At 41.2% G+C, this 20,372-nt stretch overlaps 1 protein-coding gene across 16 annotated transcripts in view; it reads right to left on the bottom strand.

Annotated features, from left to right (window-relative positions):
- The window catches only part of LOC119027066 (calcium/calmodulin-dependent protein kinase type II delta chain), an 80,399-nt gene extending 60,235 nt beyond the window's left edge, over positions 1 to 20,164 (bottom strand). For all 16 annotated transcript variants that reach the window (XM_037111878.1, XM_037111883.1, XM_037111888.1 and 13 more), the window contains exons 1-2: positions 19,836 to 20,164; positions 17,089 to 17,183 (exon numbers count right to left, since the gene is read on the bottom strand). In XM_037111878.1, the coding sequence (XP_036967773.1) occupies positions 17,089 to 17,183; positions 19,836 to 19,897 (157 nt within the window). In that variant the 5' untranslated portion in view covers positions 19,898 to 20,164. The remainder of the gene's footprint in view (positions 1 to 17,088; positions 17,184 to 19,835) is intronic.
- Between the last annotated feature and the right edge of the window lie 208 nt (positions 20,165 to 20,372).

Raw genomic sequence — 20,372 nt, 5'->3', positions numbered from 1 at the left:
CAATGGCCTGCCAATAACTTTGTCCTTGTCCAGTTTTTGCAGATGTTCTATAACCTTATTTTTGTTGCTACTGGTAGGATCCCACCTCAGTGTCTCATGGGTGTTAGTATCACGAAACAGATCGGTGACTTTGATGTAGGAGTCCACTGTGTTTTACACTACAACACATCGCCCTTTGTCTGCCGGCCCGATGGTGATGTTTTGGCCTCTTTTGAGTGATGCCAGGGCCTTCCAATCCTCGTTAGTGATGTTGGAGGTGAGTGCTTACAAAGAGTGGCTGATACCTTCAACCGTGACTTTTCTGCCTCCGTGTCTGAAAACTTTTTGTTTCTGATGGCCAACTCTGCTGTGATGAAATCTACTACCAGTATGGAATTACTTCAAAGTTAGTCCTTTGGCAAGGACATCCTTCTCTGGTTGGGTGAGCTCTCTGTTGGACAAGCTTTTCACCCACTTCTCTTGAACACCACGATGTGCTGTGCTGTGCTGTTGATGTCCTTTTTTCTCCGGGTGAGAGCTTCTTTTCTATGGGAGTAGCTTTGACGTGTCTGCTGTTCCTTATGTGCGTGATGCTTGTGCCTTCTCAAAAAACTTGGAACTTGGAGACATTTTCCAGGACGACTTTGCTTGGTAGCAGTGATCTCAGCTCCTCAAATGTATGGTTAGTGTTAGTACTGACTGCATTGATGGTCAAATGAATCTGTTGCACTCTTTAATTGAGTAGCTAGTTTTTAGCCCTCTGAAGTATCCTTATGACCCTGTGTCTTTTCACGGAATGTATCAGTAAGGGTTAGACATAATCTGAAGACTGCAACTCCCCTCCAGTTAGTTAGAACAAGTTTTCAAAGATGACATGGTGTCAAGAGCTTAATTCATAGCAATGTCCCTCAAGTCTGTGTTAATGTTCACCACAGGCTGCAGGGGAAACACACACACACGGGTTGATGCCAAACTTTCATTAGAGAAGCTCTCTAATCTGATTGAGTCTATGGGATTAAAGTAGAAAGAGACCACATTACCAGTGTGCATGTGTGTCAAACATGACAAATATGTGTGAAGAAAAATCCTGGACATTTATTTTATTTTCTGTGGAGGTTGTCCTATCTGAGCCTGGCTGTTTTGTTTACTCAGGTTCCTCAGTCTGCAGAGCTCAGAAGTTCCTCACTTCTCTTTAGTTTTGTTTTAAAATTCAGCTAGAATTCTGTCACTTGTGAGAAAAATACTTACAGCTCTAACAATGTAGTGATGACACCCATCAATCTTGTCCTCAATTAATGACAAGAAAACATCCGAAATCCCTGTAGAGGGCCTTTAGTGATAGCAGTTTAAATTGTGAAGAAAACACTCAGTAAGGGACTACCACTTCTTCCTCCTAACTCCCAGCTGTCATTTGTCCCATCTCTTGCCCTGCAGGGCTTTTTGACAGATGTATGATCAAGACAAAACAAAAGCACGAGAGGACATAATCCAAAGTGGTTTAGTGTGTGGAGGAGGTGTGTGATTCACTGGCTGCGATGCAGTGACAGAGCACAAGACAAAGATTATAAACCCTGGATTACACACACACACACACACACACGCACACAAAACCACTGTTGCATTTGGCCAGAGAGCTGCCATCACTCATCTCCTGAAACGTCCTGTGTACAGAGGCTTTACATGTCATTCTTTCATATCATTAACATGTCAAGCACGATGACAGTTAGGACTGATGAAATGAAATTCCACATCTCGTAATCTAATCGTATCTTTGACCATTTTAGCACCTCAATGGCCGATTGTTTGGGCTGTAGATTTGGGTGTTTTATGCGCCAGGCGCCGCAATAAGTAATGATGGCTAGAGCACAGAAGTCTGGCAAGATCACTTCTTAATATGAATAGGTACAAACTGTTATTTGCTTTTGGGTATCAGATTCATAAACAAGAAACAAAATGACAATTTTATTTTTCATTTACAGTTTTTGGTTTCCAAATTGAATATTAAAAGGAAAAGGGATACACAGATTCCTTATTTTCAAATTCTATCTTCCTATTTCAAATTAGAAATTCGTCGGCCTTCAAGTACAACCAAACCATTGTGCTGCCTTTGTTTGACAAGTAGAAGGACTCTATTCTAACAAGACAAGTAACATGGCTTTAGTAAATGTTTCATTATTTCACACTTTCTACCATTTTCTGACATTTCATTATGCACAACAACTAAATAATCAATCAAGAAAATAGTGGACAAAGTAATATTTTTGAACAACTGTCAAAGTTAACGCGATAATGCAAAATCCTCTTAAGGCCTGTGTTATTAACGCATGCGTATTATGACCCTTGGCCTGCATGTAATTTGGGAAATCAGGAAACAATTTAGCAGTAACGTAGTAGATAGCAGCAGAGACAAAAGTCACTGAGCAGATAAAGGTGGATAAAGAAAAGGGTCTTTTGAAGGGCGAGTTCAGCCTTAAAGTGCTACCAGCTGGTTCTCTCCACAGGAACAGAGTTATTTCCATTTACTGTCAATGTGAACTGAGTCACCACTGGAGTGCGTCGAGTCTCAAATACCACTTGCTGGCCAAGCACACAACCAATGCAGAGAGCCCTTCTCTCCCTCGCTAATGGGTGGCTACAGCTTGCAGGCCAATTAAAATTAAAATCAAAATTACAATTAAAATTGTACAGTTAACATTCACAAGTGTAAAGTTCAACGCTTCATTGTGTTAGTGTTAATGAGGAATGTTAAGTTCAGGTCAGTATGCCCATCGGTTGTTGCTTGTTTGGCTTGGGTACATTTTTAAGGTACATTCAGAACAAATAACAAAATAGTTAATGGTGGTGACAGTCTGCTACTTAACGGTGATAAAATAAATCAGACCTCAGATAATGTGCATCACATATTATTGGCAAGAGATGCATTCAAATAATACAAATGCAAATTCAGTTAATGAGGCTTTTTGCTTTGATTTAGTTCTTCCAGACCATTTGAAAGCAGCTTTTAAAATGGTGGAACTTTCATTGAAGAACAAATCTCTTTATTCCTTTATTACTGTCAGAGTGAAATGTATTTTAACAGAATCACTGAAGTCACTAAAGCCTGCAAGTCTCTCTGTAATAGCTCTTCTTCGTTTAATTTATTTAACATGGTGTCACCTGTGGCACCATTTTGGATTTCATGAACAGCAACTTCAACTTCAAAAAATTAGACTACTGAATCAAATTTTCTGACACACAAAACTGTTAAACTTATGCACACAGACAGACGAGACACTACAGAACATAGACGTACATATTTTATTCTCTTCTCTACCTCATTGAGTCAATTTATAGACGTGAGTCACCTTCAAGTGGAGGCGTTTAATCTCGACAGTGGTGTGACACAACCTCAATTATCTTTCACTGCAGCGACTGTGATCATTCCTGGACTTAAATGTAATGGAAAGAAAATATTTTTTCTGTGTTTCATATGGAGACTTGACCACTGACATTGGTATATTTGAACAGTAACCTTTACCCTTTGGAGTAACTCGACAGGCACAGTTTCAGGTGATCCAAAAAAAGACTACATGAAAAGCAACAGCTGTGTATTGAGGCTTAGCATCACAACATCACTATTGCTAAGACTACTGTTGCATTGACATTACATATATAGCAGAGACGTAATTTCATGGGGTGTTTTTTGGGCGGTCTAATCATAGCCCATAGGCTTGAGTCGTGAACACCATTAGGCAAGAGTATCTATTATGTTATCCTATCTAGTTTTTCATAGTGGGCGACACCCAGCACCAAAATCCTGACAGACTAGCATCAGACTCATTTTACAGATGTAGTAAGGTAAAGCTCAATCAACAATCAACCCTGCCTCTAAATCTCTAATTGGATGGGTTTGGATTTTTATTTAACAGCCACTTCCAGTGCTGTTCTGTGCCTGAATGATATGAGACTGAAATACAATTGAAGATATTGTTTAAGTTTGTTTAATGCCAAAATGTGCCAAATGTAATCACCAGGCAGCAGAGCAATAAACACTGTGATAAATATCACACCTTGGACAATCATATCCAATTTGTTCTTTCAGCCATAGTCAATGAGCTGAACTGCTTAAAGACAAAGTGATCAGGGGCCCTTACCACCTCTGCTAAATGATTTACTTTGAGAAATACTGATATACTTAAATTTGTGTTCTCTGTCCATGTTCCATTTTTCCTTGTGTTTTCATGAGCCACCACAGTCTAAGTGCCAGCGAAATCCCTGAATTTCAGTGGAACTACAGCATCAGCCTGTCGTTTGTGTGCCCACTTCAGCACTGGCAAGCAAAGTGACCATCTGTTTGGGGAGATTTCCCCTGGTCTCCAAGCACAGTCTAGCCGCAGTAGTCATGACTAAAAGAAAAAAAAAATGCCAAGACCGTTCTGGAGCCAACAGTTGACAAAAACTGTGGAAGCTGGAAGCTGGAAGCAGACGTTTGGTGATGCAGCCAAAACAATAAAAGAGGAAGAGAGACATGAGGTGGGATGAAAGAGGGATTATTTTGTTTTAAACCATGCCACAATCAGCATGACGGTACACAAAGTGAAATTTAATGAGTTTGTGAGTGTTGTGTGAATGAGATTCAAAACAGTGGCCGGAATGTAACTGACATCAAGTGAATAGCTGTACTGCTCCCAAATATAGATCGGGTCAGTCAATAGCCAAGAGTTCTTGATCAGTTCATGCAGAAAACCTAATCATGATAAGAAATGTTTTGCTCCATATTCAAACTGGCAGAACACCAGATCTAGGCAGGGTAGTAACAGATTCTTGCTTTGTATTACCAGCAGAGCCACGTTTATACAGTTTGGTTGGAGTTTCGAGAGGGAACATGGCGACTCTCGCTTTCGAGATCTTTCTGAGCTCTTTGTGTTTGTGGACGCATGCTGACAAAATGTGAGACAAAAACATCTGTCGTTGATCCAACAGCCCTACAGCGGCTAGATGAGTGTGGGTAAGTTTTCAGTTTGCACAGTTCTTCATTATAATGCTGTTATGGCCAGCGTTTTACCTTCATCAAATAACTGCAGTATTGCACTGCACTATTACTATTTGTATATTCCACTTAGCCATATTGTAATTTCCATTATGCTTCGTTTATTGTGCAGCCCTAGTTAAAACTACAGATTTTTTCCATCATCAATTTTACAGGGTTCACGTTAATGTATTCAAACTGCTTCATTTATCAAACTAACAGTTAATAACCCTAAAACATTGATTTTATTTTGATCCAAGACTAAGGGAACCTTCAAATATTGAAATTCCAGAAGCTGGAACAAGTTCTTTGTATTTTCGTCTTAAAAATGGCAACAGTTTAGCACTATACACATTGCTCTGTGGACTAATTAAATAACTAACTACCTGGCTCAGCTTTGAATGCAACACTAAACCACCACATTAATATTCTAAAAACACTGCCTAGGCAAAAACAAAAATTCACAGCTTGGAATTAACTAAATAGGTAAGAGATTTCCACTGGTTGATTACTACAGTGAGTATTATGTTTCAGCTGGCAAATGTCTTTATCCCCAACTGCCTCACTGAGTAGCTTTGCATTTCTTCTGGCTTGCATCAAGTAAAACATCATCAAGTAGAACAACCAAGGAGACTGCTGAAACTACCAAAATTGGGTTAAATACTGACCCATGCTTTTTTTTTAAAACCTGGAAGGTTGATGGTGAACCATCATCTTTAAGGAAGAAATGTGGACGAAAAAAAAAAATCTATAATCATTGTGATCAGAGATCACTTAAACATTTGGTATAATCAAATGGTCAAAAATCAACATGAGAAGTCATGGCTATGTTAAATACTGAAAGTAAGAGCGCTTACACATGCACAGCCCTGCTAGAACTCAAGGGATTGGGACTTAACAGTGGTTTGGCCTTAGAGAACCGCTTCTCAGTAAGGCGAATTGGGAAAAAAAGTTTGCTAGGGAGCATAAAGTCTTGACTCTGAAGTAATGGAAAAAAGGTCATGTGGTCTGATGAGTCCAAGACTGAGTGATGCGGCCATCAGGGGAAGAAGAGAGGCTGATAAAGTGATGTAGACATCATGCTTATTGCCTACCGTACTAGCCTATGTGAGCAGTGTTATGATCTGGGTTTGCTTCAGTTGGTCAGGTCTAGGTTCAGCAACATTATGTGCCCAAAAAAAATATACTGGATGACCAGGTTTCTTCATCAATGGCCTTTTTCTTCGCCAATGCAACCGGCATTTTACAAGATGACAATGCCACCATTCAGCAAGCTCAAATTGTGAATGAGTGGTTCAGGGAGCACAAGACCTCTTTTTCACACATGGATTAGCCCCCACAGAGTCCTGACCTTAACCCTGTTGAGAATCATTGGGATGTGCTAGATAAGACTTTACACAGTGGCCCAACTCTACCATCATCGATACAAAATCTTGGCAAAAAAATGAATGCAACTCCGGATGGAAATGAATGTTGTGATCCTTGCATAAGCTGATCAAAACGATGTCACAGCAAATGTGTGCAGTAATCAAAGCTCAAGGCAGTCCAACAAAACATTAGTGGGTTTTTTTTGGCTGGGCAAAAACCAACTGCAACCATCTTTGATAACCAAATAAGATCATAGTAAACTATAAACTAGACACAAACTTGATACATTAAGTTACTCAAATGTGTTAAAACAGAACGTATAGAAGAGTTAAGGTTACACTTTTTCTGATGTACCACCTAAGCCTCTTTATGAGCCAGAAACAAAGGCTTTTGCTATGGCTGACCAGAGAACCAACTCAAATCATCTCCAGTGTATGATGTAATCCCTGATACCACCCACTGAGGATGAGAGAAAACATGTTGAAGGGAGGGAAGGAGAGAGACAAAACAAGATTTTGGCCAAGAATGTCTATGGGGGATCGCCTTTCACATGGTTCTGGCAGCTTTTCCCCTCTGCTGTTGGTGCACAATATGTGTGGGTCATCCAAACATTAGGAAAGCCGTATTACTGACACAGTCCAGATAGTGTTTATCTGAGACATGAGGAAACTCCATTAGTGTAGTAACCATTCATTATTACAGGAGAAGCCCCATGGTGCTGTTGAACAACACAGGGTCATCATAAGAGAAATGCTCTGTGGACTTTATTAACTGCCTCAAGAGTCTTAAGAGTCCTAATGGGCTAAATAAATCATGTAAGTGTGGCACAGTGTATTTCAAATATTTCACAAGTACCTTCCATTATTATGCCAAGACAAAAAGGGCAAGACATATTCTAAGTGCTCGGAGCCAACACTGGTTTTTGGTGAGAGTAATATTTTTGTTTCACAGTTTGACTACTAAAGTGTTCACATTGCATTCATTGTATGTTTACTTTCCGTCATGTTCTTTTCTTTTCACCTTTGTGGAAATGACAAGGATTGACATTAGTAAAAGTTACAACTTATTTTTATTTCAAGGGCTAATCATGCAGCAGGAGGAAAGTCCTATTGTCTACATCCTTGATAACTGCAGCAGCATTACATGAATACATTATAGAAAAATACAAATGGAGTACCCTGAGGAAACCTTTGCATCACGGGGAGACGACAAGTAAACTCCGCACAGCAAAGCCCTGATTCAGTGGTACTGAACCCAGGACCTTCTTGCTGTGAGGGAACAGTGCTAACCACTGTGCCACCATGCTGCTACTGTTGTGATGAACACAAATATCCAAAGTTCAAATGCTAATGCCACAAGAATAAGAAAGGCAGAAAACAGTACAGGATAAAGGAAAGGGTTGCTTTACCAGAGAGCCACAAAGCATCAGAGGAACACAGAGCGACTGACCTTGTGCTCTCAGAGACAGCAGAGTGGTTTATTAAGGCAGAGGAGAGCACCGCTGGAAGATTCTGTCTCTAGACTGAAGCAGCCAGTCTCTGTCTGACAGACAAAGAAGCCCTAATTAAAGCAGGCAGCCTGTCCCTCAAGTGGCTGCCCTACTTGGCTAAATGAGGATTTAGTATAAAGCCCAGAGGAAATACTCCAGTTTATCAGTTTCAAAGAGATGGGAAGAGGTGGCACCTGAGTGGATGACACCAATGAAAGACAAATCAGGAGGGGCCTCGGGATTACCTACTGTAGCCTTGACAAATAATACAAAACATTAAACAGAAGTTCTAATGCATATAAACAGAATTATATTACTCTTTCCTGTGTAAAAGGTCTTATGATACTTAAACACCTTCACTTGCAAATATTGACTCTTCCCAATTCAACAATTTTCTATCTAGTGCTCTGGCCAAAAAATTGTAGGTGTTGACTCTCATCCCTAACAAAATGGTCCCTCAGGAATTCAAGAGAACCACATATTCTGCAAAAAGCAGAGATCTAATCCTGTGACTACCATGCAAGACACTGTGCTCATTCTTGCTGCACCTTCAGATGCTGGTCATGAAGGTCAAGGTGCAACCCTGGCAAAAGTGGCATTCAAAGTAGCATGAAACATTAGCACCGTTATTATCTGCTACACCAATTTATATGGGCCAGCCATCACTTTCAGAAAGGCTATATACAGGCTACCATTATCACTTACACATAACAAAATTGCATTATTTGGGCAATTTCAGCGGTGTAACTAGGAAACTGCGTATGCTGATCTTAATGGAAACAAATCATAGGAGTGTGGTATTTTTGGAACTACAGTGTAGAGGACTGTGACGTTTATAACTTCACTCAGCTGCTTTACCCTCCTAATGCAGTTCCGTCAGCTCACTAGACCTTCTCACCTTTCTCCACCCTGTCAGTGGCACCAAGCCTTCAGTGCTGATTTGCTATTACTCGTGTCATTGGCCCGGCCAGTAATTGGTCGACCCCTACACCATATCGAAACTATCCAGCTGAGGTGGTTGGGGTGTATGAATAGCATGCCTTCTAGGGAGTCATGTCCAACTGGGATGTGTTGTGGGCATCCTGGAGGAATTACACACAATATCTAAGGGAAAGGGAACTCCTCGGACCAGGCTAGGTAAATGGATGGAGTGGCAACTCCATAGGATGGAGTGGCAACTCAGTCACATTTTTGAAGGGTATTAAGGGTAATTAGAGTTTAACTCTCCCTTTGTCAATTTCACGATTGTTACGATAAAGGACAGGCAGGCTAACAATGCAATATGGGAGTAATCTAATTACCAAGCATCACGTAAACTAGCAATCGACAAAGATTGGTTTGTTAATCAACAAATTAAAAACAGAAAGCAACACCACCCAGTTCGACGATGTGGCAATGAAGAGAAAAGAGAAAAATAGAATTCTAGGAGGAGGAACGCAATCTGTCTGATGGATTTTGAGACTAAAACTCTCGATATCATGTTTAGATTGTTTTAATAGTTTCATATAAGACACGGTGCCTATAAAAAAAAACTTCCTTAACCATTGCTGATTCTAGTACATGTATTAGAACAACCCTAGTGTTCACCATTTTGAAGACATCCAAGTGCTTGTAAATCATGGCATTGGGGCAGCTACATTGTACCGCCATAAAATGGCTAAAAACAGAGGAAAACAATTGGTTGGTTGTTACATATTCAAATTAAACAGAGAGGGGCAGTAAACTCTCACATTTGAAAAGCTGGAACCAGAAAATATTTGGTGTCTTATGATAACTTAAATAAAATCACTTAAGTTACTGACATCGATTTTCTGTCAAACTGATCCTTCCTATATTTCTCTTCTAAAAAATTAGTATTAGACTTCAAACACCTATTTGCTCTGAGTCGGATATGAGCTGAAAGAAAGCCAACAGACAGTAAAGTGGCCCTTTTTTATCTCCTGTTTGATTCATCAAACAAAGGCTTGACTTCAGAGTGACTGAGACGCTAATCCATGGAAATCCACCTAGTGTTTTTATTCAACAAGAGATAGACAATGCAGCTTATCAGTATTGATGAGGCACCTTTTGTAGGCTTTGACTGAGTGGCTGATAGCAGACAAATCAGCTTAGCATCTGCCAGCGTGTTTCATCATCCATCACTCAATACCTGCAATCTGCTGCCTGCACTACAAGGGAACTTCGAACAATTGTATCCCCCCAAAAAAAAACTTAACTAGACGGTTAATGTGGCTGTATGTCATGAACTGGCATTCTGAATTGCTCAATAGTAATTCTATTAGCTTGCCATTTGATGGATGTGTTTATCTGAAATGTACATCATGCTGATCTTTTTCCATGACTTAGTGTCTTCCATTCTTTCATTTCCACTGCTCATTATTCTCTCACGTATTCATCCCTTCTTTAGCTTGAACACAGTGAGATGGAGTTGCGGTGGAAATAACATTAATTACCATTTAAAAACAGAAAGGCTGGGACGATCATTCTTTCCCTTGCCAGTTGATTGATGAGTAAATTAGGCAGGCAGAGATAATAAAAAAAAATACCGGATGCCAATGACTGGAGAGGCCTCCACTCCCGCTGACAGTTGTCCTATAACATGGCAGTCTGATTTCTGTTTTTCACGCTCCCTTGCGTTGTTCTAAAGAGATATTTTTAGCCTGCCGCAAGCAACTGTGCATCAGTTACAAGAAGAGGGAGTCTGCGGTGAATGATTACAGATGTACAAACACAATTCTGTCATCACACTATTGTTAAGATTACTGGTGCATTTCAACTGTAAAAGCACCAGAAACATTTTCCTTCTTTAGATCACTGAATATGTGAATCAAAATCCAGTTCAAAGCAGACAGTTTAAGAGCTCCAGAGCCATTTGTCTCAGCTTAATCAATCACAAGGGGTTTAACACACAGGATTTATGTGGAAAAAGAAAAGAAACGCAAAGACAAAATAAAACTCCATCCATCCCCATCTCCTGGGGAAACACACACAGCGCAGACAAAGAAAACAAGGATTTTGTTTTTTTCCCCAGAAGCTGACTTTTCAGTCACAAGAATGTGGACAGCTCTCCACTTGGTTAAACACAGTGATGTCATCAAAAACAAAATTGCTGAGATTCACATTTTTTTTACTCTGCATTGTTGTGGAGAAATGTTCAACAAACTTGTTTACATTCAAGACAAGTCAAAAGGGGACACAGGGGATTCTGACACACGGTGCCAAAAAAATAAAAATTTAACTTTTGCTGGTAAAATTCAAAATCTTAGCATTTTGGATTGTTTGGTGTATTTGACGTATTATTTGTGAAGACTACAGCTGGTTAGCCTTCTTGCCTTTTCTTTAATTGGCGCCATCCGCCCAGGTGCCACCTCTTCCCATTTCTTTGAAACTTATAAACTGGAGTATTTCCTTTAGGCTTTATAATAAAAGGAATTGGTTCCACAAAATGCTCGATAGTTTCATTTGGATTCATTAAATGCAAACAAACTTGACAGCAGATAGCCAATAAGCCCAGACATATAAACAGCCTATGATTACCCTTGATGATGGAGTCTGCTACGAGTGACACACAAACAGCCAATCATTTATCAGTGTATGTAGTTCTGCTGCACCACAGCCATGTGACTGACAACAACAGAGGCATTACTTTGGGCAACTTATTAGTATGGGTTCTCACAAGACCAGTTAAATTATTAACTCACAAGTAGTCATGTCTGCTTTCGTGGCAGTCTGATACTGTAGCCTAGGATCCGCAGATGTGCTAGCAAACACACTGGCCATTTCGGCCTCTGCACCATTCCTCTGTTGCTCCCCTAGGTGTCACACATTCTCCAGAGCCACTCTTCACTGCCAGAGTGTCTCTAGGCTCATTAGGTAGAGCAGACAGGCCAGCTCTGGTCGCAACTGCTCTACCTACGAGCCAAGACACACTGCAGCTGCACATATAATAACTGACTAATGAGTCATTACAACCTGTGAGCCTGTGTGTGGAAACTGTGAATGAAAAAAGAACCAGTGAGATTTCCCATATGGCAGTATTTTTATTCATTAGCGCAATTTGGGGAGGGGGGGGGGGTGTTGTATCACGCTAATGCAATTATAATTTGTGTGTCTTGATTAAGTGGTTCTATTCAAAATGGTTAAATTTGACAGTTTTTGGCCCAGTACTGCCTGGCAACCTCAAGGCTCCAGGAAATTTCCAGACATTGTGCGAAGCTATGCCAACCAACTGCCGACTGTAGCCATAGATTTACTGGAAAGATATGAGGTAGTACTGGTCTTCTGAACTAACAGATGGCAAGAACGCAAATTTGTCAAAATGTGGCACTATTGCTCTCATAGCATCCCACTGCCTATCAAGGTATGGAGACAAGTGCTAACACATAATTTTCATATCCTTCTTAGAAAACACTAACCAGTCTACAAGTACTCTTAGCCAATTATTTAAAATTACATACCATTTAAAGAGACACAAGGACATTCTCTCTGGGCGTTGTGAGTCATCACTTAAGCTTGTGTCAACAGCTCGTTGGCCATCCAAGTCACAGGCCATATGGGTCAGCCAGGACCTGAGGGATGAGCTGTGGATACAATGCCAAGATGCACTGAAAAGTCTTTGCAGGGAACTGTGTAAATTGCGTGTGAGCCTCTGACATTAGCTGCTAAGCCAACTGCTGGCCCTGCACACACACCAACCAGCGGTGTGTGCTCTGATAGAGCACTTTATTTAGACACACTGTGTGTTTGTGTGTGTGTGTCTACGCAGGGGAGTGTTGCAGGAAGGATTTAGGTACCTCAGACCGGTTGTATATATAAACCTTAGGGTTGAGGGGTTAGGTCATCACCTTTGAAAATAAAAAGTAGTTGGCTCAGGCATGTTAATCTACAATTTTTGAGTAGTATTTGTGCCTGTGTAAACATGACAGATAGAACTTACTTGCTGTAAAATGAAGCTAGATCAAAGAAATTCAGTAAATTAGATTATTGATCTTAGTTTAACTGAATGAGTCTGAGCTTTGCAATTCATACAACACAAACACCATCATGCGCTTGGACAATTAACAGCACCAAGACTGTCATATACTCCAACGCCTATATTACCCCACAGACTATATTTAGCTCGCCATCTCTTTTGTTTCCATGGGAATGAAGAGTTCACCATGAGCGGCTGGGGCCTCGGGTATTTTCCAGAAGCAAAACGTCAGAATGGCTGGCTCCTGAACCATAGCTAGCTTTTCCACAGCCTGGTGGGTTTGTCAAGTGATCATTTTCACTCCGCTGAGTCCAAGCATCACTAGGGCTGTGTTCAACCACTGCCCTAGTTTTTCCACCATACGAGCCAGTGCTGTCAGAGAAGACAGGCTTTCACTTCAGTACATCTGGATAATGTTTTAGTTACATGTTCTGTGCTTGTCCCAGTATTAGGGCTATAAGGGCTTTATTTGGAAGGGAGTTGTTTGGGCAAAGAAATGCACAAATAAATGTGTGAACTTCCACCATGATCAAATTAATTCATAAAAATAAGGTAGATAATTTGGAATAAATAAATAACTTTAGAACATTTAGAACAGGAAGAAAGACTTAATTGAAGAGTATACACATGTTTGCAATGATTTTCCTCAAATATACTCGTAACAGCAAGGGATAAAAAACATGTCATAAAAGCAGCTTGATCTACAGAACTATTAATGCCATGGAGGCTTGACTGTAGCTATTGACCTCAACCATGGTCTCATATGCAACAGACCCACTTGAACAGGCTGTGTAAAGGGGCTCATATGAACAGGCTGCCCCACTTGACCACTCAAGCTTAAAAAAGAGAAGCCAACAACACCTCAAACATCAACAAAATGACACAAAGCCACAACAACGATCACTGCATACTGCATATTTCACATGTCTTTATATGATCTGGCATGTTTTACACTCAGGATCCAATCACAGTGGAGGCTACACCCTAAGGAGTAACACTCATGCTGCTCTCAAACCAAGCTGTGTCCTACCTACATATCGACGACCCACTTCCTGATTCCCCTGAGTGGAGGAGTGACCTCGCACTGTGCTTTTCCTATAAAATATTCTTGACAGCACACACACAATTGATGGCACGAATATGTTCTCACAACAATTCAAAGCTTTAGGTTCGAAAAGAATTTTAAAAATGCAATGCTAAGTTGACGTCACACTTCAATAATTCAACTGCAGCACAATCACGTCAATAATCCTTGGAAGTGCACTCCACCCAAAAGCCCTGCCTTTGGTGTGAAGCCAAGGTTTACAGCCACATAAAGCCTCTCCACTGGGATGGCGCTTCCTGTTTAAGATTTCTCCTCACGCAGCAGCAGTGTCAGCAGCCCTGGCAGTGACTCTGGGGTTTCCCCTCATTGAACGTGATCTTCACATCAGCCTGCCTGCTTCAGTATCTATCAGACGGTCTGACGACACACTGCTGTCCATCTGCCTGAAGGCACAGAGAGCCTTCAGTAAGGTTTTCTCTCGCCATCTTTTCTGAACACCACTGCTGTCATGTGAAACCCCTGTAAGGTGGATTATGGGGAATTTCACTATGAGGCTGCAATGTGCAATTTGTTTCAGCACTAAATAAACCAGACGTGTTGTTATAAATCTTATCATCAGTAACCCAGCTGTTAACCTGAGGGGTCTTTCAGTGACAGGGATTGTGGGATGCTGCAGAAAATATTGAGAGTCATAATAAAACAATAATATAGTGAGAATATACAAGGACTGATCTGGCCATTTTCAGGTCAGACAACATATCAAAATGACAACTGGTGTGGATATCTGTCAGGAAAAAGACGATTTTTATATTCATTACTGATGTTATTAATTTCAGGTGAAGAAAATCATCTCAATTACAATATAATGTTCTGTATTACAACTTGCATCTTATCTTATAGATTAGATTATCTAAGTGTTGTGCTCAGTTAACAAAGTACAACCTCAGGTTCTGTCTCAAGATTTGTAGCCATAATTTTGGACTTGTCTCAGTCTCAGCCACAGGCACATGTCAGTCTTTATTCAAAGGTAAAGGTAAAGCTGTTCGTCTTTGCCCTTAAATAACCAAGCATTCACATTTAAGAAATGCAGTTTGATGCAGCAATACGTACAATGATGTCATCTTTTCAAAGTTATTTTGTAATCATGCGCAAAATATTTATCTCTGCCAGGACAGGAATGTTTTCACCACTGTCTGTTTGTAAACTGGTTCCTCAGAAGGATTACAGAAGAACTACAGAACCGATTTCCACCAAGATTTGGATAGAGAATGGATTTTGACCCAGAATAGACCCCATCAACTTTTTTGAAGATCTGGAGACTCATGCAGGAATTTTATCTCACTTTCTTCATGATTGCCAGATAAGGTGTTTTCCAACATTTACACACATTTCCCAGGGAATAATGGATGAATCGTGATTTGAAAATCATCACACTTTCCTGGAGCCCACGATGATGTCTTCAGAAGTCTTGCATAGTCCAATCAACAGTCCAACACACACACACATACCCGTTTACAACAGTCTCAAGCAAATTTGGACTCATCTGGACTTAATCTAGAGGCTAGGAATAGGAGCAATAGATGACCAATGTTAGTTTTTCGATAGGCCAAAACTATGAAAATACAGTCTGTTCTCACATGAAGCTGTTGATGCTGTTAGGAAACCCCCTGCTTCCCTCATGAGACGCTACATCTGTTGCTTCTATGCTGTCGCTCACCATCACTGTGTGCCTTTTCAAGCATATCTCCTTTTGTTTGTGTATTTGTGTGTTGAGCGCTTTCTCATCAGCCCAGGGATCAATCAGCTGTGCATAATCTGGACAGTGGGAGCTCTGCCCACACAGCACAGATAATGATGGACAGAATAGTGAAGGTGAGGAGAGGAAAATAAAGAATCCATGCTGCCACGTCCTGAACAAACATTCTGTTACAGATGCAAGCACACAAAAAGGTCACCGAGAGGGGTTTTTCTTGATTCTGCCAGTGTGCTGCCTTCACTGGCTTGTGTTTTACTGTGCAAGAAGACAGTGCAGTGAGTCACATACAGCTCATCAGACAGAGGCTGTGGTTGATATCAAAGAATGAGTCACAAAAGGAGCTCCTTCATGTTGGTGCCATTCTGGTGAGTGGACTTACAATAAATGGAAATCAAGAAAGTGAAAGGGAATTTCATGCTCTTGAAATCTGACAACCTTCCACTTATAGAAATGACTGAGAGTAGGGGTGAGAAAACATGTACAGTCAAAACGAAACAAGTTGGTTTGAGGGGTGACATGGCTAAAAAAAGGAACAGTTTCACACAAAGACACTGTCCCAGAGTGATCTGTGCCGCAGCCTTGTGTCTCTATACAACACAGTTAACAGAATAACAAAATCTAGAATGACAATCGCTTCTTCTGAGGTTAAAGTAGGCCTGACAGCAATAGTTATCTGCAATAAGCACATTGTTTCACAAGTGTGCATTCAATGCAAATGAACTTGACAGCACATGGCTGACTTATAAACAGCCAATCATAACCCTTAATAATGGTGTGCTACAAGTTACACCAGAATAGCCAATTTAGCAGGTATGTGGTTCTGTTGACCATCGCCATGAGACTGACAACAACAGAAGAGGGTGTCACAGGCATTACTTTGGGTCACTGCTCTCACAAGACCAGCCCGTAAAACAGTATAAATGCCAGCAAGCACCCCAACCATTTTGGCCACTGTCCCCGTCTTCTGCTGCTCGTCTTGGTGTCACGCGTGCTCTGGGGCCACCCTTCACTGCTGGAGTGTGTCTGGGCTCGTTACATGGAGCAGATAGGCTGGCTGTGGCCGCCGCTGCTCTGCCACCCGGCCTGCAGAGACGCTGCAGCTGTGACAGCCAAGGTGTTCGCCGCAACCACCAAGGCATCTACAGCCCACAATCTGCAGCGCCAGCACTGTTGCTGTTCAACTGTTTTACAAACCATCCTTTGACAAAAACACAAGAACAACCAATTCAGCAATTTTTTTATTATGTTAATGCGATTATAACCTGTGTGCCTTAATTAAGTGCTTATATTCAAAACAGTGAGGTTAAATTCAGCCCCTTTTCGCCTGGTCTTTAACAGCGATAATAATAGGACGGGTCTTAGGATCAGTAATTATCAATATCGGCCAATATGAAACTTCGCTATCGTGACAGACATTTGGTTCATATTGCCCTGGATTTGGTTAAAGCCGCATTACAGAACATGTACTCACCCCGGGCAGACAGCTTCTTGGTATTGATTATTTTGGCGGCGTATTCCTGCCCTGTGGAGATCTTCATGCACCTTCTCACCACAGAGAAAGCACCCCTACAGGAGAGTTAGAGATGTCAGAGAATGCCAAGATTTTCCAAAACACACACACAAATATATATCATCATTATTATTATTATTATTATTATTATTATTATTATTATTATTATTATTATTATTATTATTATTACTATTATTATTATCATCATTATATTTATCTATGTAATTTTGTAACTGAACATTTTAGAGCAGAAACAACAGTCTGGACTTGTTTTGCTCCCAACTTTAAATAAACATAGACTAGTAATTACTTGTTTTGAGTGTGAAGGGCAGGTGCCACCCATCAGCCCTCCTACGTAATGAATGACAGGATTGTATGTGCGCAACTCATTACATATACAGTATACCGTGTAATGGCTTGCATATCTAGAGCTGTTCATCTCTGCTAGCGAGATAATGATGACAACCTTGACTGAAAACACAACTGACAACTTTAATTTGACTCTTTTGCTAACTTACACAAACAATTTTATAAAGACCCAGAAAATATACCAAGGAGGTGACCTCGCTGTCCGCAATGGTGCCTGTATCAGTTTTCTAACTATATTTCTTTAATCACGTCAAGCACCTTGCGACCTCTCTGCTGCACGCACACAAAAGTGCCTTAATGTTCAAACGAGAGATGTACTGAGTTGATTCTAAGCTTCAGTCAGGCTGGAATCTACCCTGCATTATTCTGGACTTTCAGTATATCTAATTCTCTATAATCTGTATTCTAATGAAAGAGTAACTTCACCAATTTTGGCAGTACTACTCCATATGTGAAAAAGTAATATAAAGCCTTTTTTATGGCTCCAGAGGCAGCTGCATGTAATCTGATGATTTCCTTTTAGTGATGTCACTCACTGGCTGGGATGCATTGTGGATAATGAGGGTGCCAGGTTTTGAACATTGTTGAACTCATTATGGATAGCTGAAAACAAGAAGATCAAGAGCGATATAGGGGAACCAGAGATTTCACCATTTGAATCCACACATTCTTCAGGCCTGACACTTAATTAACAGTAGACTGAGGGAGATGTCAATCAAGCACAGTCTGAGCACAACCCAGACAGTCCTTTAAAAAGAGGTCTAATCGGGGACAAAAGTGAAAACCCCTGCGCAGGCAGACGGTGGCTCTTACATCTCTTTTTGCCTAATGTGGATTAGCAGAATTCGCTTGATAGCTATGCCTGACTTGTTGGGGATTAAATCATTAATATTGCTCGGCAGGATCCTCCAAAAACACTTTGATGCAAAAGGGTCTCCATTTGCAGCCGCGCAAACACATTTCTGGTATGTACATCAAGAATGTATGCATGGGTGTCAACAAGTGGTAACACGACATCCGAGGGAAGGTCTTGCTGCAGACTGTGTGAAGCACTGCTCTGAACAGCGAGCGAACAGATTCCGTCATACGCTACAACATACCATGGATTGGCTTTTTAAAAAGTCCCTCTGAAAAATCGCACACGTATACATCCTGTTTTTGCTTGTTCTAAAAGTATGCAGCTGGACTTGCAGGAATTCAAATCACTATGTGCATGGGCTCCATTACAAGATTTCTCATGTGGAATGAACCCGCGGGTGGCCTACAGGAGAGCCGTTTCCAACTCACCCATTTGCCAAACAAACTGGCAAACCTGTTTTTTAGCGACATTCCTGAAGACGGAGTGGAGCAGTAATTGGTGTCATGGCTGGTTTTCAGTCAAGCCAGTGTGATGAATAATGTGGACAGCGTTACTATCAGCAACACTCTGCTTGCTCTTCAAAACCAAACCACCTGGAGAGCCAACAGGAGAAAGCGTTCATCTGGGTAAACACATTGTGAAATGTGGAAGCTCGCATCAAGCCCTTTAACAATTATTCTTAAACCTGCAGGCTGGTACATTGCAAGAGAGGCAAAATTGCACTAATTTCGAATTGTAATTCTGTTTTGTGGATAGGCATGGTTCTCAGGAACACCACTGTGGAATGAGGAAGAGCACGCTCAGATCCTTGTCTACATATCGTTCCTCTCGTTGCTGCAGTACTGTTCGGAGAGACACGTTTAATTAAAGCTCCCACACAGGTGCGTCTCCGCCAATATCGCCAAACTCCATTCAAATTTCTGCTTATTTTCAAGTGTCTGGCACGTCGCCGGGGGAGCATGCTTCGCTGAATCACTGTTAAGAATGACAGACGAATTATGATGTAACAATTAAACATTCGGCATGTTTTTCAAGCCACTCGGCTGCGTGTGCTTTAAAAATGGGGGGATCAACTTTTTGAACTAATAGGCAAAGGTGCGCTCTACACCGTCGCCCCCGAAATACAAGCTAATGGGCGTTACCGAGCAGCGATTCAAAAAGTTAAAATAACAATGAAAGCATTCGGAGTATTCAATATACAGACAGAGGGTTTTTATTATTATTATTATTATCGGGTTTTTTTCTCGCTCGCATTCTTCGACAATAAACAGTTCGTAATAAGTTCGTTCAATCGAAAGAATTTTGAATTCGGGCTCGCGAGACGCCCTGCCTTCACGCGCTAACCGAACGCGTCAGGTAGGGAACAGGTAAGCGAGGGGGATCTCCCGATACAAGCGGGGGCAAAAAGCACAGGGCAATTGAGCGTCACTTTCATTTAAAACTGCCGACGAAAACAATTCGAAAGATGAAGCGAACTTACTTCCCCAGCTCCTCGTACAGCTGGTACTCATCGGTGAACCGAGTGCAGGTAGTTGAAGCCATGTTAAAGGTGAGCGGAGGAGACCGACTTGCAAGCTTCGCGCTTTAGTGCTCTCTCCACGGATCCTTCCCCCCAACTCTTGCGTCCCAAAGTGCCACTTGTCGCCTTTTCGGGGGACAGAAACTTCAAGCGAACTTGGCTTCAGTTATTCATTAATGTCTTCTGAACGCGTTGAATAGCTCGCTCCTCTTGGTTACTGTCCGCGGAGCCCCGGTTCACTCCTGGAGTTGACAGGGACGTCGCAGCCTGCTGTTGTGTTTGACACTGACACTTGGATCAGTTGGCCCCAGTCAAGACACTGAATGTTGACTATGGCACACATCCGGCGGGGAACTTTCAAAATAAAACTCAAATTAACGCAGGTTGAAATCCTATTGCTTTTAATGTATTTGCTTAGGTAAAAAAAATACCTACATCATTTTAAGGAAAAACAGTAATTGATGAGACTATCCTCTGCTGTCATCTGAATTGTGCAAT

The sequence above is a fragment of the Acanthopagrus latus genome, chromosome 10 (assembly GCF_904848185.1).
Source record: "Acanthopagrus latus isolate v.2019 chromosome 10, fAcaLat1.1, whole genome shotgun sequence".
Classification (NCBI taxonomy): domain Eukaryota; kingdom Metazoa; phylum Chordata; class Actinopteri; order Spariformes; family Sparidae; genus Acanthopagrus; species Acanthopagrus latus.
Note: the sequence above shows the minus strand (reverse complement) of the source record. Positions and strands in the feature narration are given on the sequence as shown.